At 42.9% G+C, this 19,277-nt stretch overlaps 1 protein-coding gene across 1 annotated transcript in view; it reads right to left on the minus strand.

The window, feature by feature from the left end:
- LOC121557041 (E3 ubiquitin-protein ligase RBBP6) overlaps positions 1-19,277 on the minus strand; it is a 51,283-nt gene that overhangs the window by 20,743 nt on the left and 11,263 nt on the right. The window contains exons 4-9 of the mRNA XM_045213100.1: positions 17,104-17,145; positions 16,470-16,558; positions 11,588-11,684; positions 9,086-9,222; positions 7,920-8,029; positions 7,650-7,712 (exon numbers count right to left, since the gene is read on the minus strand). Coding sequence (XP_045069035.1) covers positions 7,650-7,712; positions 7,920-8,029; positions 9,086-9,222; positions 11,588-11,684; positions 16,470-16,558; positions 17,104-17,145 — 538 coding nt within the window. The remainder of the gene's footprint in view (positions 1-7,649; positions 7,713-7,919; positions 8,030-9,085; positions 9,223-11,587; positions 11,685-16,469; positions 16,559-17,103; positions 17,146-19,277) is intronic.

Below are 19,277 nucleotides of genomic sequence, written 5' to 3' on the forward strand. Positions count from 1 at the left end.
AGTCACTTTACCCCTACCTACAGTATACTGCTGCTAACTGTCTATTATCTATCCTGTTGCCTAGTCACTTTACCCCTACCTACAGTATACTGCTGCTACTGTCTATTATCTATCCTGTTGTCTAGTCACTTTACCCCTACCTACAGTATACTGCTGCTACTGTCTATTATCTATCCTGTTGTCTAGTCACTTTACCCCTACCTACAGTATACTGCTGCTACTGTCTATTATCTATCCTGTTGTCTAGTCACTTTACCCCTACCTACAGTATACTGCTGCTACTGTCTATTATCTATCCTGTTGCCTAGTCACTTTACCCCCTACCTACAGTATACTGCTGCTACTGTCTATTATCTATCCTGTTGTCTAGTCACTTTACCCCTACCTACAGTATACTGCTGCTACTGTCTATTATCTATCCTGTTGTCTAGTCACTTTACCCCTACCTACAGTATACTGCTGCTACTGTCTATTATCTATCCTGTTGTCTAGTCACTTTACCCCTACCTACAGTATACTGCTGCTACTGTCTATTATCTATCCTGTTGTCTAGTCACTTTACCCCTACCTACAGTATACTGCTGCTACTGTCTATTATCTATCCTGTTGTCTAGTCACTTTACCCCTACCTACAGTATACTGCTGCTACTGTCTATTATCTATCCTGTTGCCTAGTCACTTTACCCCTACCTACAGTATACTGCTGCTACTGTCTATTATCTATCCTGTTGTCTAGTCACTTTACCCCTACCTACAGTATACTGCTGCTACTGTCTATTATCTATCCTGTTGCCTAGTCACTTTACCCCTACCTACAGTATACTGCTGCTACTGTCTATTATCTATCCTGTTGCCTAGTCACTTTACCCCTACCTACAGTATACTGCTGCTACTGTCTATTATCTATCCTGTTGTCTAGTCACTTTACCCCTACCTACAGTATACTGCTGCTACTGTCTATTATCTATCCTGTTGCCTAGTCACTTTACCCCTACCTACAGTATACTGCTGCTACTGTCTATTATCTATCCTGTTGTCTAGTCACTTTACCCCTACCTACAGTATACTGCTGCTACTGTCTATTATCTATCCTGTTGTCTAGTCCCTTTACCCCTACCTACAGTATACTGCTGCTACTGTCTATTATCTATCCTGTTGTCTAGTCACTTTACCCCTACCTACAGTATACTGCTGCTACTGTCTATTATCTATCCTGTTGTCTAGTCACTTTACCCCTACCTACAGTATACTGCTGCTACTGTCTATTATCTATCCTGTTGCCTAGTCACTTTACCCCTACCTACAGTATACTGCTGCTACTGTCTATTATCTATCCTGTTGTCTAGTCACTTTACCCCTACCTACAGTATACTGCTGCTACTGTCTATTATCTATCCTGTTGCCTAGTCACTTTACCCCTACCTACAGTATACTGCTGCTACTGTCTATTATCTATCCTGTTGTCTAGTCACTTTACCCCTACCTACAGTATACTGCTGCTACTGTCTATTATCTATCCTGTTGTCTAGTCACTTTACCCCTACCTACAGTATACTGCTGCTACTGTCTATTATCTATCCTGTTGTCTAGTCACTTTACCCCTACCTACAGTATACTGCTGCTACTGTCTATTATCTATCCTGTTGCCTAGTCACTTTACCCCCTACCTACAGTATACTGCTGCTACTGTCTATTATCTATCCTGTTGTCTAGTCACTTTACCCCTACCTACAGTATACTGCTGCTAACTGTCTATTATCTATCCTGTTGTCTAGTCACTTTACCCCTACCTACAGTATACTGCTGCTACTGTCTATTATCTATCCTGTTGTCTAGTCACTTTACCCCTACCTACAGTATACTGCTGCTTAACTGTCTATTATCTATCCTGTTGTCTAGTCACTTTACCCCTACCTACAGTATACTGCTGCTACTGTCTATTATCTATCCTGTTGTCTAGTCACTTTACCCCCTACCTACAGTATACTGCTGCTACTGTCTATTATCTATCCTGTTGCCTAGTCACTTTACCCCTACCTACAGTATACTGCTGCTACTGTCTATTATCTATCCTGTTGTCTAGTCACTTTACCCCTACCTACAGTATACTGCTGCTACTGTCTATTATCTATCCTGTTGCCTAGTCACTTTACCCCTACCTACAGTATACTGCTGCTACTGTCTATTATCTATCCTGTTGTCTAGTCACTTTACCCCTACCTACAGTATACTGCTGCTACTGTCTATTATCTATCCTGTTGTCTAGTCACTTTACCCCTACCTACAGTATACTGCTGCTACTGTCTATTATCTATCCTGTTGTCTAGTCACTTTACCCCTACCTACAGTATACTGCTGCTACTGTCTATTATCTATCCTGTTGTCTAGTCACTTTACCCCTACCTACAGTATACTGCTGCTACTGTCTATTATCTATCCTGTTGTCTAGTCACTTTACCCCTACCTACAGTATACTGCTGCTACTGTCTATTATCTATCCTGTTGTCTAGTCACTTTACCCCCTACCTACAGTATACTGCTGCTACTGTCTATTATCTATCCTGTTGTCTAGTCACTTTACCCCTACCTACAGTATACTGCTGCTACTGTCTATTATCTATCCTGTTGTCTAGTCACTTTACCCCTACCTACAGTATACTGCTGCTACTGTCTATTATCTATCCTGTTGTCTAGTCACTTTACCCCTACCTACAGTATACTGCTGCTACTGTCTATTATCTATCCTGTTGTCTAGTCACTTTACCCCTACCTACAGTATACTGCTGCTACTGTCTATTATCTATCCTGTTGCCTAGTCACTTTACCCCTACCTACAGTATACTGCTGCTACTGTCTATTATCTATCCTGTTGTCTAGTCACTTTACCCCTACCTACAGTATACTGCTGCTACTGTCTATTATCTATCCTGTTGTCTAGTCACTTTACCCCTACCTACAGTATACTGCTGCTACTGTCTATTATCTATCCTGTTGTCTAGTCACTTTACCCCTACCTACAGTATACTGCTGCTACTGTCTATTATCTATCCTGTTGCCTAGTCACTTTACCCCTACCTACAGTATACTGCTGCTACTGTCTATTATCTATCCTGTTGCCTAGTCACTTTACCCCTACCTACAGTATACTGCTGCTACTGTCTATTATCTATCCTGTTGCCTAGTCACTTTACCCCTACCTACAGTATACTGCTGCTACTGTCTATTATCTATCCTGTTGCCTAGTCACTTTACCCCTACCTACAGTATACTGCTGCTACTGTCTATTATCTATCCTGTTGTCTAGTCACTTTACCCCTACCTACAGTATACTGCTGTTACTGTCTATTATCTATCCTGTTGCCTAGTCACTTTACCCCTACCTACAGTATACTGCTGCTACTGTCTATTATCTATCCTGTTGCCTAGTCACTTTACCCCTACCTACAGTATACTGCTGCTACTGTCTATTATCTATCCTGTTGTCTAGTCCCTTTACCCCTACCTACAGTATACTGCTGCTACTGTCTATTATCTATCCTGTTGTCTAGTCACTTTACCCCTACCTACAGTATACTGCTGTTACTGTCTATTATCTATCCTGTTGCCTAGTCCCTTTACCCCTACCTACAGTATACTGCTGCTACTGTCTATTATATATCCTGTTGTCTAGTCACTTTACCCCTACCTACAGTATACTGCTGCTACTGTCTATTATCTATCCTGTTGTCTAGTCACTTTACCCCTACCTACAGTATACTGCTGCTACTGTCTATTATCTATCCTGTTGTCTAGTCACTTTACCCCTACCTACAGTATACTGCTGCTACTGTCTATTATCTATCCTGTTGCCTAGTCACTTTACCCCTACCTACAGTATACTGCTGCTACTGTCTATTATCTATCCTGTTGTCTAGTCACTTTACCCCTACCTACAGTATACTGCTGCTACTGTCTATTATCTATCCTGTTGCCTAGTCACTTTACCCCTACCTACAGTATACTGCTGCTACTGTCTATTATCTATCCTGTTGTCTAGTCACTTTACCCCTACCTACAGTATACTGCTGCTACTGTCTATTATCTATCCTGTTGTCTAGTCACTTTACCCCTACCTACAGTATACTGCTGCTACTGTCTATTATCTATCCTGTTGTCTAGTCCCTTTACCCCTACCTACAGTATACTGCTGCTACTGTCTATTATCTATCCTGTTGCCTAGTCACTTTACCCTACCTACAGTATACTGCTGCTACTGTCTATTATCTATCCTGTTGTCTAGTCACTTTACCCCTACCTACAGTATACTGCTGCTACTGTCTATTATCTATCCTGTTGTCTAGTCACTTTACCCCTACCTACAGTATACTGCTGCTACTGTCTATTATCTATCCTGTTGTCTAGTCACTTTACCCCTACCTACAGTATACTGCTGCTACTGTCTATTATCTATCCTGTTGTCTAGTCACTTTACCCCTACCTACAGTATACTGCTGCTACTGTCTATTATCTATCCTGTTGTCTAGTCACTTTACCCCTACCTACAGTATACTGCTGCTACTGTCTATTATCTATCCTGTTGCCTAGTCACTTTACCCCTACCTACAGTATACTGCTGCTACTGTCTATTATCTATCCTGTTGTCTAGTCACTTTACCCCTACCTACAGTATACTGCTGCTACTGTCTATTATCTATCCTGTTGTCTAGTCACTTTACCCCTACCTACAGTATACTGCTGCTACTGTCTATTATCTATCCTGTTGTCTAGTCACTTTACCCCTACCTACAGTATACTGCTGCTACTGTCTATTATCTATCCTGTTGTCTAGTCACTTTACCCCTACCTACAGTATACTGCTGCTACTGTCTATTATCTATCCTGTTGCCTAGTCACTTTACCCCTACCTACAGTATACTGCTGCTACTGTCTATTATCTATCCTGTTGTCTAGTCACTTTACCCCTACCTACAGTATACTGCTGCTACTGTCTATTATCTATCCTGTTGTCTAGTCACTTTACCCCTACCTACAGTATACTGCTGCTACTGTCTATTATCTATCCTGTTGTCTAGTCACTTTACCCCTACCTACAGTATACTGCTGCTACTGTCTATTATCTATCCTGTTGTCTAGTCACTTTACCCCTACCTACAGTATACTGCTGCTACTGTCTATTATCTATCCTGTTGTCTAGTCACTTTACCCCTACCTACAGTATACTGCTGCTACTGTCTATTAACTGTCTATTATCTATCCTGTTGCCTAGTCACTTTACCCCTACCTACAGTATACTGCTGCTACTGTCTATTATCTATCCTGTTGCCTAGTCACTTTACCCCTACCTACAGTATACTGCTGCTACTGTCTATTATCTATCCTGTTGTCTAGTCACTTTACCCCTACCTACAGTATACTGCTGCTACTGTCTATTATCTATCCTGTTGCCTAGTCACTTTACCCCTACCTACAGTATACTGCTGCTACTGTCTATTATCTATCCTGTTGCCTTGTGACTTTACCCCTACCTACAGTATACTGCTGCTACTGTCTATTATCTATCCTGTTGTCTAGTCACTTTACCCCTACCTACAGTATACTGCTGCTACTGTCTATTATCTATCCTGTTGCCTAGTCACTTTACCCCTACCTATAGTATACTGCTGCTACTGTCTATTATCTATCCTGTTGCCTAGTCACTTTACCCCTACCTACAGTATACTGCTGCTACTGTCTATTATCTATCCTGTTGCCTAGTCACTTTACCCCTACCTACAGTATACTGCTGCTACTGTCTATTATCTATCCTGTTGCCTAGTCACTTTACCCCTCCTATATGTACATAGCTACCTCAATTACCTGGTAGCCCTGCACATCGACTCGGTACTGGTACTTCCTGTATATAACCATGTTATTACCTGGTACTTCCTGTATATAGCCATGTTATTACCTGGTACTTCCTGTATATAGCCATGTTATTACCTGGTACTTCCTGTATATAGCCATGTTATTACCTGGTACTTCCTGTATATAGCCATGTTATTACCTGGTACCCCTACACATCGACTCGGTACTGGTACTTCCTGTATATAGCCATGTTATTACCTGCTACTTCCTGTATATAGCCATGTTATTACCTGGTACTTCCTGTATATAGCCATGTTATTACCTGGTACTTCCTGTATATAGCCATGTTATTACCTGGTACCCCTACACATCGACTCGGTACTGGTACTTCCTGTATATAGCCATGTTATTACCTGGTACTTCCTGTATATAGCCATGTTATTACCTGGTACTTCCTGTATATAGACATGTTATTACCTGGTACCCCTGCACATTGACTCAGTACTGGTACTTCCTGTATATAGCCATGTTATTACCTGGAACCCCTACACATTGACTCAGTACTGGTACTTCCTGTATATAGCCATGTTATTACCTGGTACCCCTACACATTGACTCAGTACTGGTACTTCCTGTATATAGCCATGTTATTACCTGGTACCCCTACACATTGACTCAGTACTGGTACTTCCTGTATATAGCCATGTTATTACCTGGTACCCCTACACATTGACTCAGTACTGGTACTTCCTGTATATAGCCATGTTATTACCTGGTACCCCTACACATTGACTCAGTACTGGTACTTCCTGTATATAGCCATGTTATTTTTACTCTGCGTTGTTGGAAAAGGACCCATCAGGAAGCATTTCACTGTTAGTCTACACCTGTTATCTACGAAGCATGTGACAAATTAAATTACATTTGCAGAAAATATATTGATCTATATACATTGTTTATAAAACCATCTTTGAGAACTAACAATCCAATAAAAGTTAGACAGTCAGGGAAAACAGAACCTTCGAAAACCTGGGTGTTCAGAGCACATGCCCATTGATTTTGTTCCAATGTTTGAGCAGAGGAACACAGCATTAGCCATTGGAAAATGCAAAGAATTGCAGGGAATTAGCTTTAAAACCGCAAAATGATCTCTCAGGTCCATGCCAAACTGTGTAGAATTGCAGGAAATTAGCTTCAAAACTGCAAAAATGTTGTATTTCAATGCATTTTTTTCCATTTTGAATTGCAGAATCTTTTGACGCCAAGATACCTACGGGCCGGATTCAATACGTCTCCGCAGAAAAACGTTAAGGTCATTTCTGATTGTGACGACAAATGCAGCGTTTACCGTGAACGCAGTCTCCGCGACCGTGGGAACGTTGCCTTTGATTGTCAATCGCGCTATGAAGCGGATCTTCAGCGCTAGGGACTGAATAGAACCCCTAAGTTAGAGTTTACACTAACGGCAGGTAGCTTAGTGGGTAAGAGCGTTGTGCCAGTAACCGAAAAGGTCGCTGGTTCTAATCCCCGAGCCGACTAGGTGAAAAATCTGTCGATGTGCCCTTAAGCAAGGCACTTAATCCAGAGCGATTTACAGGAGCAATTAGGGTTAAGAGCGTCTGCTAAATGACAAAAATTTTAAAAAATCTTCCAATGAACTGTGGGAAGGTCAAAAATAATGAATCTATTCATTTCAAAAATGTTGATTTACCTTTCAGCTGATGATATTTATGCTAACATACGATCGGGGTCCCCTGGGTCGCCAGTTTGCCAAGAAAAGTTAGAAAGCTCCTGTATTAACTCACAGTCGTCGCAGTAGGAGTTCCCACAGCAAGGTATGACCACAGCATCATTCATCAGGTCATTACCTGGAAGACATTTTAGAAGACAGAACATTCAAATGATTCAAGGAAGTGGTTTTTAAAAAGACGTCTCAACAACAAATCGCTGCTCAGATGTCATTTCTGGTCTTTTGACAACAACAAAAAATCTCCTAGTTAAATGAAACCAAACCAATAAACAAAGTGTATAATTAAATGTAATAATAATAATAATAATAATAATGAGTTAATTACAGATGGGGCAGAGCAGCTCATCAGGGATTGGATCAGCCTCATCTTCAGACGATGACGCTTCACGTGGAACAAAGGGGGGGCGCTCTTTCTTCCCCAGAGCATAGGCCTCCCTGGAATACACACATTATATTATCTACACTCTCCTTCTTCCCCCGGAGCATAGGCCTCCCTGGAATACACACATTATATTATCTACACCTCTCCTTCTTCCCCCGGAGCATAGGCCTCCCTGGAATACACACATTATATTATCTACACTCTCCTTCTTCCCCCAGAACATAGGCCTCCCTGGAATACACACATTATATTATCTACACCTCTCCTTCTTCCCCCGGAGCATAGGCCTCCCTGGAATAACACACATTATATTATCTACACTCTCCTTCTTCCCCCGGAGCATAGGCCTCCCTGGAATACACACATTATATTATCTACACTCTCCTTCTTCCCCCCAGAACATAGGCCTCCCTGGAATACACACATTATATTATCTACACTCTCCTTCTTCCCCCGGAGCATAGGCCTCCCTGGAATACACACATTATATTATCTACACTCTCCTTCTTCCCCAGAGCATAGACCTCCCTGGAATACACACATTATATTATCTACACTCTCCTTCTTCCCCCAGAACATAGGCCTCCCTGGAATACACACATTATATTATCTACACTCTCCTTCTTCCCCCAGAACATAGGCCTCCCTGGAATACACACATTATATTATCTACACTCTCCTTCTTCCCCCAGAGCATAGGCCTCCCTGGAATACACACATTATATTATCTACACTCTCCTTCTTCCCCCCAGAGCATAGGCCTCCCTGGAATACACACATTATATTATCTACACTCTCCTTCTTCCCCCCAGAGCATAGGCCTCCCTGGAATACACACATTATATTATCTACACTCTCCTTCTTCCCCCTAGAACATAGACCTCCCTGGAATACACACATTATATTATCTACACTCTCCTTCTTCCCCCCAGAACATAGACCTCCCTGGAATACACACATTATATTATCTACACTCTCCTTCTTCCCCCCAGAACATAGACCTCCCTGGAATACACACATTATATTAAGTGCGGTACATACCTGTCTATAGCAGGGATAGTGTATTCTCCAGGGCTGGTCAACATGGTGTGTGTGTGGGTGGTACCTACGCGTCTATAGCAGGGATAGCGTATTCTCCAGTGCTGGTCAACATGGCTCCTTTAGTTCCTGGTTCAGCCTTCACCATAAAGCTCTGAGGGATCCCCTTACTGGTCCTGACTGGCTTAGGAGCCTCCACACTCTTATCCTACAACACAGAGCATGTAATGTTACGTAGTGTATATGTAGGGTTATGTCATGTATGTAGTGTATATGTAGGGCTATGTAGTGTATATGTAGGGTTATGTAATGTTATGTAGTGTATATGTAGGGTTATGTAGTGTATATGTAAGGTTATGTCATGTTATGTAGTGTATATGTAAGGTTATGTCATGTTATGTAGTGTAATGTAATGTTATGTAGTGTATATGTAGGGTTATGTCATGTTATGTAGTGTATATGTAGGGCTATGTAGTGTATATGTAGTGTATATGTAGGGTTATGTAGTGTATATGTAAGGTTATGTCATGTTATGTAGTGTATATGTAGGGTTATGTAATGTTATGTAGTGTATATGTAGGGTTATGTAGTGTATATGTAAGGTTATGTCATGTTATGTAGTGTATATGTAAGGTTATGTCATGTTATGTAGTGTAATGTAATGTTATGTAGTGTATATGTAGGGTTATGTCATGTTATGTAGTGTATATGTAGGGCTATGTAGTGTATATGTAGTATATATGTAGGGTTATGTAGTGTATATGTAAGGTTATGTCATGTTATGTAGTGTATATGTAGGGTTATGTAATGTTATGTAGTGTATATGTAGGGTTATGTAGTGTATATGTAGGGTTATGTCATGTTATGTAGTGTATATGTAGGGCTATGTCATGTTATGTAGTGTATATGTAGGGTTATGTAATGTTATGTAGTGTATATGTAGGGTTATGTCATGTTATGTAGTGTATATGTAGGGTTATGTAATGTTATGTAGGGTTATGTCATGTTATGTAGTGTATATGTAGGGTTATGTAATGTATATGTAGTGTTATGTAGTGTATATGTAGTGTCGTACCATCTGCATGGGGCAGTGTTTGATGTAGTGACCGTTCTTGCCACAGGGGTAGCAGGGGTAACGTATATGTAGTGTATATGTACTGTTATGTAGTGTATATGTAGTTTTCTATCACAGATCATTAAACTGTTTTAATGTCACCATTGGCCTCATGGTGAAATCCCTGAGCGGTTTCCTTCCTCTCTCGCAACTGAGTTTGGAAGGACGCCTGTATCTTTGTAGTGACTGGGTGTATTGATACACCATCCAAAGTGTAATTAATCACTTCCATTTGCTAAAAGGGATATTAAACTTCTGCTTTATTTTGATTTGTTTACCCATCTACCAAAAGGTGCCCTTCTTTGCGAGGCATTAGAAAACCTCTGGTATTTGTGGTTTAATCTTTGTTTGAAATTCACTGAGGGACCTCACAGATAATTGTATGTTTGGGGTACAGAGATGTGGTAATCATTCAAAAATCATGTTAAACATGTTAAAATCCATGCAACTTATGTGACTTGGTAAGTACATTTTTACTTCTGAACATATTTAGGCTTGCCATAACAAAAAGGAGTTGAATCCTTACTGGTCTCAAGACATTTCAGCTTTACATTTTTAATTAATTTGTTAAAATTTCAAAAAACATAATTCCACTTCCATTATGGGGTATTGTGTGTAGGCCAGTGACAAGAAAATCTCAATGGAATCCATTTTAAATTCAGGCTGTAACACAACAACAAGTGGAACAAGTGGAGGGGTGTGAAGACTTCCTGAAGGGACTGTATGTAGTCTTATGTAGCGAATATATAACATTGAACCATCTGCATGGGGATAGTGTTTGATGTAGTGTCCGTTCTTGCCACAGCGATAGCAGGTGTAGTGTTATGTAGTGTATATGTAGTGTTATGTAGCGTATATGTAGTGTATATGTAGTGTTATGTAGCTTCGTACCATCTGCATGGGGCAGTGTTTGATGTAGTGTCCGTTCTTGCCACAGCGATAGCAGGTGTAGTGTTATGTAGTGTATATGTAGTGTATATGTAGCTTCGTACCAGCTACATGGGGCAGTGTTTGATGTAGTGTCCGTTCTTGCCACAGCGATAGCAGGTGTAGTGTATATGTAGTGTTATGTAGTGTATATGTAGTGTTATGTAGCTTCGTACCAGCTGCATGGGGCAGTGTTTGATGTAGTGTCCGTTCTTGCCACAGCGATAGCAGGTGTAGTGTTATGTAGTGTATATGTAGCTTCGTACCAGCTACATGGGGCAGTGTTTGATGTAGTGTCCGTTCTTGCCACAGCGATAGCAGGTGTAGTGTATATGTAGTGTATATGTAGTGTTATGTAGTGTATATGTAGTGTATATGTAGTGTTATGTAGCTTCGTACCAGCTGCAAGGGGCAGTGTTTGATGTAGTGTCCGTTCTTGCCACAGCGATAGCAGGTGTAGTGTATATGTAGTGTATATGTAGTGTTATGTAGTGTATATGTAGTGTATATGTAGTGTTATGTAGCTTCGTACCAGCTGCAAGGGGCAGTGTTTGATGTAGTGTCCGTTCTTGCCACAGCGATAGCAGGTGTAATGTGCAGGAGGGGGTCCGATGGCCTTCTTAGAGTAACTGAGGAGGAACACAGAAAACACACTGAAGGCAGAGTCAACCATCACCCAGTAGACTGTAATACTGGGCCGACTCAAAAACACACTGAAGGCAGAGTCAACCATCACCCAGTAGACTGTAATACTGGGCCGACTCAAAAACACACTGAAGGCAGAGTCAACCATCACCAAGTAGACTGTTATACTGGGCCGATTCAAAAACACACTGAAGGCAGAGTCAACCATCACCAAGTAGACTGTTATACTGGGCCGATTCAAAAACACACTGAAGGCAGAGTCAACCATCACCAAGTAGACTGTAATACTGGGCCGACTCAAAAACACACTGAAGGCAGAGTCAACCATCACCAAGTAGACTGTTATACTGGGCCGATTCAAAAACACACTGAAGGCAGAGTCAACCATCACCAAGTAGACTGTTATACTGGGCCGATTCAAAAACACACTGAAGGCAGAGTCAACCATCACCAAGTAGACTGTAATACTGGGCCGATTCAAAAACAACTAAAGAGCGTTGAAGCGTGCGGCTAAACGCGTCGGCTTGTTTTGGTCCCGTAGCGACCCACGTTGAAACAGCATGAGCCCAACCCGTCTTCATCACCCTCATCTGTTAGATCTGACCTCAATCCTGCCGCCGCTGAGTCCCAGTTTAAACATTATACTAAACTTTACTAAATGCGGACTCCAGTCACACGACTTGGACTCGAGTCTGACTCGAGTCACAAATTTGATGACTTGAGACTCGACAGAAAATAAAACATACTTGGAGCCTCAAGAACTCCCGGACTCTACTTTGATCTGAGATCGATGACTTGGAAATTATCTGGCCAGGGTTTTTTTTTGCAACGTTTTGTCACTCATTTTGTGGCACGGAGTCTCCGTGGGAAATATGCTACTCTTTACGCAGCCAGAGACAGTATAGCACACACAGATTGGCTAGTGAAACGCACACTCAGCCCTCTGATTGGACCAGCAAACTGTCAATCAACACAGGTGGGTGAGCTACAGTACCGCAGTGAGAAGGTTTTGGGATCGTGAGTGTATATACAGGCTAGCTATAGCTCACCATTCATATTTTATATTTAAATCTTTGCATATTCGATCTGGTCACTAACATAGGCCTACGGCATTGCGCCAACTTCTTGTTTAAAAAAAAACATCTCCTCTGTGCTTCAGAAGCAAAAAAGTTGCACGTCTTGACTGTTGACCAATGACCAGTCAGTCATCAGCAATGGCGGGCGCACATATCCAGATTAGTGACCAGAAACCACTTGTTTTTACATTTTCTCCCGCCAAAAAAACAGAGTAGCTTAACCTACAGTGGGGAAAAAAAGTATTTAGTCAGCTACCAATTGTGCAAGTTCTCCCACTTAAAAATATGAGAGAGGCCTGTAATTTTCATCATAGGTACACGTCAACTATGACAGACAAAATGAGAAAAAAAATCCAGAAAATCACATTGTAGGATTTTTAATGAATTTATTTGCAAATTATGGTGGAAAATAAGTATTTGGTCAATAACAAAAGTTTCTCAATACTTTGTTATATACCCTTTGTTGGCAATGACACAGGTCAAACGTTTTCTGTAAGTCTTCACAAGGTTTTCACACACTGTTGCTGGTATTTTGGCCCATTCCTCCATGCAGATCTCCTCTAGAGCAGTGATGTTTTGGGGCTGTCGCTGGGCAACACGGACTTTCAACTCCCTCCAAAGATTTTCTATGGGGTTGAGATCTGGAGACTGGCTAGGCCACTCCAGGACTTTGAAATGCTTCTTACGAAGCCACTCCTTCGTTGCCCGGGCGGTGTGTTTGGGATCATTGTCATGCTGAAAGACCCAGCCACGTTTCATCTTCAATGCCCTTGCTGATGGAAGGAGGTTTTCACTCAAAATCTCACGATACATGGCCCCATTCATTCTTTCCTTTACACGGATCAGTCGTCCTGGTCCCTTTGCAGAAAAAACAGCCCCAAAGCATGATGTTTCCACCCCCATGCTTCACAGTAGGTATGGTGTTCTTTGGATGCAACTCAGCATTCTTTGTCCTCCAAACACGACGAGTTGAGTTTACCAAAAAGTTATATTTTGGTTTCATCTGACCATATGACATTCTCCCAATCCTCTTCTGGATCATCCAAATGCACTCTAGCAAACTTCAGACGGGCCTGGACATGTACTGGCTTAAGCAGGGGGACACGTCTGGCACTGCAGGATTTGAGTCCCTGGCGGCGTAGTGTGTTACTGATGGTAGGCTTTGTTACTTTGGTCCCAGCTCTCTGCAGGTCATTCACTAGGTCCCCCCCGTGTGGTTCTGGGATTTTTGCTCACCGTTCTTGTGATCATTTTGACCCCACGGGGTGAGATCTTGCGTGGAGCCCCAGATCGAGGGAGATTATCAGTGGTCTTGTATGTCTTCCATTTCCTAATAATTGCTCCCACAGTTGATTTCTTCAAACCAAGCTGCTTACCTATTGCAGATTCAGTCTTCCTAGCCTGGTGCAGGTCTACAATTTTGTTTCTGGTGTCCTTTGACAGCTCTTTGGTCTTGGCCATAGTGGAGTTTGGAGTGTGACTGTTTGAGGTTGTGGACAGGTGTCTTTTATACTGATAACAAGTTCAAACAGGTGCCATTAATACAGGTAACGAGTGGAGGACAGAGGAGCCTCTTAAAGAAGAAGTTACAGATCTGTGAGAGCCAGAAATCTTGCTTGTTTGTAGGTGACCAAATACTTATTTTCCACCATAATTTGCAAATAAATTCATTATCCTTTATGGAGGTCGCGTGTCAAAATATTTCCGAACCACTGAGCTAGTGAACAGATTGCTGATTTCCTGTAAAGCTACAGGGAACGGTGCAGCGCAAACGTCCCATTATAGGGAGAGAGGACTGACAAATAAATACGCAGCTCCGGGAAATTGGTTTGGTGATCAGGAATATGAACCGTTGTACTTTGCAAGGCTCACCGGCAGTGGAGCATCAAGCAACAACAACTACTACTAGCATAAGCATACTGCTCTATTGGGAAGTCACAAATGCTTGAAATCGATAAATCGAGTTATGAAGCTTGCATTTGGAATTGAATTAATTATGACATCATCAAAATGCGCTGCAGACTAAACAATGAAAAGGGCTAGCCTGTTAGCCTCAACGAATTAGACAACGGTTCAGTGACCCGTGGGACTACGAGGTTCTAGCTGAACAAAGCATATAGTTCTGAGATATTATTGAGCATCCGTTTTCACATCCCAGATCTCAGAATGGTTTTGTAGTGAATTATTTTTTCATTACCCATTAAAAAAAGGTCCTCACCTAAAAGTACAAAGTATCAAAATCCTGAGACATGTTGTTTTTTTGTTTTTAGCAGATGGAACCTAACGGCTCTGAAACGTCAATCTGACGTGTTCAGTTTAACAAGACTTGATAGAATAACACCATTTTTTACCAAAATAGACTCCGAACATAAATCATCAAATACATTAGGAAATGTATTATGATCAGACAAATTCCTGTCATCACTGAACAACGATGTGACACGTACTTTAAGATGTCTGACAGTGTTGTTGTTGTTGTTGTTTTTGCTTGCGTGCCGTTACTGCTGGCTAGACTAGACCATACTTAGAGGGAGATGGCAAAGACGTGTTCTGATTGGTCGGTCTGTATTTGTTCAGGCTCGTGATTGGATTGCAGATTGACCCTTTATAGCGCCAAGTTCTAATGGGTTGATGCAGACGGACCCTTTTTTCCCCCACTTAAAATGTACTTTTTCAAAATGATAACTTCAGACATAATATGTCTTTAGATGGTTCTTCATATGTGACTCACTCATAATGTCTTTAGATGGTTCTTCATGTGACTCACTCATATAATATATCTTTAGATGGTTCTTCATATGTGACTCACTAATACAGTACCAGTCAAAAGTTTTAGAACACCTACTCATTCAAGGGTTTTTCTTTATTTTTACTATTTTCTACATTGTAGAATAATAGTGAAGACATCACATATCTGGTGTGACCACCATTTTCCCCATGCAGAGCGACACATCTCCTTCGCGTAGAGTTAATCGGGCAGTTGATTGTAGCGACTCCAGACTCCAAAACAGACACAGCTTGTCCACATGCTGCTCCAGAGCCAGTGCTGTTCTTCCTTCAGACAAGCAGGCCTGTTGCCCTAGCGACTCCAGACTCCACACAGACACAGCTTGTCCACATGCTACTCCAGAGCCAGTGCTGTTCTTCCTTCAGACAAGCAGGCCTGTTGCCCTAGCGACTCCAGACTCCACACAGACACAGCTTGTCCACATGCTGCTCCAGAGCCAGTGCTGTTCTTCCTTCAGACAAGATGCATCAAAACTTTGTTCATTTGCACAATGTCTCTCGTTCACATTCGATTGTAAAATGTCCAAACTTACCAAAAATGCCATTCGGTAGCTCCTACCTACACTATATATAAACAAAAGTATGTGGACACCCCTTCAAATTAGTGGATTCGGCTATTTCAGCCACACCTGTTGCTGACAGGTGTATAAAACCGAGCACACAGCCATGCAATCTCCATAGACAAAACATTGACAGTAGAGAATGGCCCGTACTGAAGAGCTCAGTGTCTTTCAACGTGGCACCGTCATAGGATGCCACCTTTCCAACAAAGTCAGTTCGTCAAATTTCTGCCCTGCTCAACTGGAAGTGCTGTTAATAGCATCAATCCCGGGATGAGAAGGACGGTGTGACGGTATGACCATCTGGATACCGCCCAACCCCAGTGTGTGTGTGTGTTCAACTCACTGTATGGGGTCGTATTCGCTGTTGGACTGTGACATCATGGCTCTGATCTTGTCATCCTCTGATGCGTTGGCCTCCGCTAGGTTGGCAGTCTGGGAGAGGAGAGGGGGATGAGGAGGAGGAGGAGAGAGAAGAAAGGGATGGAGGAGTGGAGTTAGGGAGGGAGGAGGGGAAGAGGAGGGAGGGAGGAGAAGAAGAGGAGGGAGGAGGGGAAAAGAAGGGAGGAGGAGGGAGGAGGGGAAGAGGAGGGAGGAGGAGGGAGGAGGGGAAGAGGAGGGAGGGAGGAGAAGAAGAGGAGGGAGGAGGGGAAAAGAAGGGGGAGGAGGAGGGAAAGAGGAGGGAGGAGGAGGAGAAGAAGAGGAGTGGGGAGGAGAAGAGGAGGGGGGAGGGGAAGAGGAGGGGGGAAAGAGAAGAGGAGGGAGGAGAAGAGGAGGAAGGAGGAGAAGAGAGGAGGGGAATAGTTCAAAGGTGATATAATCAATTCATACATTTTAATTCATGCCCCGAATTAATGAGTTGAAATGAAATTCACCCCAACGTGATTCCCAAAGACCCCCCCCAGACAGACAGACAGAGAGAGAGATATAGAGAGAGATATAGATATATATAGAGAGAGAGAGCGAGAGAGGGAGAGTACCTTAGAGAGCTGGGCCAGAGACACGGACGGTGAAGAGTCGGTCTGAAGGAGAAGAGCAACATAAAGACAGAACAGTCAAGGTGGAAATCACCACCCGTCTGCCTGGGAGCAGACACCGGCTCAAATCTACATTATATTGGCATCGCTTCCTCTCCCCTTAAGAGACACATCGGGACCAGAAGATACCATCCACCTGTCTTTTGAGGAGGCAGGAGAGAGGTGAGGAATCAAGGACATACAGTAGATCGATCGCCCATTCCACAGCCAGAGGAGCAGATCATATACATCCAAGTCAATTCATATAACCACTACAGTGTGGACAAGATACATCAGTGTTTGGGTTCAGACCAGAAGACCATCAGGGCGCAGGAAGACCATGGTGTAGGGTGAAGTTTCCCCTAGACGCTGATCTGGGGGTCAGGTCTGCATTTCCACTCTAATGGTTATGGTAAGGATTGGTGGCAGGGAAGCTGATCCTAGATATGTACCCAGGGGAAACTTCACCCCCCGGAACGCCTTGTAACAAACGCAGCAGAGCCAGAGCAATTCCTCACCGTCCTTCTCCTCCAATACGATGTGAGGAGGATGACCAACACAGAGATTCACACGGGAACTGATGCTTAGGGATGGGGGCGGGGTAACTAGCTAAACTAGTACTACAGCAGTAGTAGATGGGACTACAGCCTGGCTAGCTACACCTGTAGTAGTAGTTGGTATTACAGCCTGGCTAGCTACACCTGTAGTAGTAGTTGGTATTACAGCCTGGCTAGCTACACCTGTAGTAGTAGTAGGTATTACAGCCTGGCTAGCTACACCTGTAGTAGTAGCTGGTATTACAGCCTGGCTAGCTACACCTGTAGTAGTAGTTGGTATTACAGCCTGGCTAGCTACACCTGTAGTAGTAGTTGGTATTACAGCCTGGCTAGCTACACCTGTAGTAGTAGTAGGTATTACAGCCTGGCTAGCTACACCTGTAGTAGTAGCTGGTATTACAGCCTGGCTAGCTACACCTGTAGTAGTAGTTGGTATTACAGCCTGGCTAGCTACACCTGTAGTAGTAGTTGGTATTACAGCCTGGCTAGCTACACCTGTAGTAGTAGTTGGTATTACAGCCTGGCTAGCTACACCTGTAGTAGCAGTTGGTATTACAGCCTGGCTAGCTACACCTGTAGTAGTAGTTGGTATTACAGCCTGGCTAGCTACACCTGTAGTAGTAGTTGGTATTACAGCCTAGCTAGCTACACCTGTAGTAGTAGTTGGTATTACAGCCTGGCTAGCTACACCTGTAGTAGTAGTTGGTATTACAGCCTGGCTAGCTACACCTGTAGTAGTAGTTGGTATTACAGCCTGGCTAGCTACACCTGTAGTAGTAGTAGGTATTACAGCCTGGCTAGCTACACCTGTAGTAGTAGTTGGTCCTACAGCCTGGCTAGCTACACCTGTAGTAGTAGTTGGTCCTACAGCCTGGCTAGCTACACCTGTAGTAGTAGTTGGTATTACAGCCTGGCTAGCTACACCTGTAGTAGTAGTTGGTCCTACAGCCTGGCTAGCTACACCTGTAGTAGTAGTTGGTCCTACAGCCTGGCTAGCTACACCAGTAGTCGTAGTTGGTATTACAGCCTGGCTAGCTACACAGGCAGTAGTCGTAGTTGGTATTACAGCCTGGCTAGTTACACAGGCAGTAGTCGTAGTTGGTATTACAGCCTGGCTAGCTACACCTGTAGTAGTCGTAGTTGGTATTACAGCCTGGCTAGCTACACCTGTAGTAGTCGTAGTTGGTATTACAGCCTGGCTAGCTACACCTGTAGTAGTAGTTGGTATTACAGCCTGGCTAGCTACACCTGTAGTAGTAGTTGGTATTACAGCCTGGCTAGCTACACCTGTAGTAGTAGTTGGTATTACAGCCTGGCTAGCTACACCTGTAGTAGTAGTTGGTATTACAGCCTGGCTAGCTACACCTGTAGTAGTAGTTGGTATTACAGCCTGGCTAGCTACACCTGTAGTAGTAGTTGGTATTACAGCCTGGCTAGCTACACCTGTAGTAGTAGTTGGTATTACAGCCTGGCTAGCTACACCTGTAGTAGTAGTTGGTATTACAGCCTGGCTAGCTACACCTGTAGTAGTAGTTGGTATTACAGCCTGGCTAGCTACACCTGTAGTAGCAGTTGGTATTA

The sequence above is a fragment of the Coregonus clupeaformis genome, unplaced genomic scaffold (genome assembly GCF_020615455.1).
Source record: "Coregonus clupeaformis isolate EN_2021a unplaced genomic scaffold, ASM2061545v1 scaf0078, whole genome shotgun sequence".
Classification (NCBI taxonomy): Eukaryota; Metazoa; Chordata; class Actinopteri; order Salmoniformes; family Salmonidae; genus Coregonus; species Coregonus clupeaformis.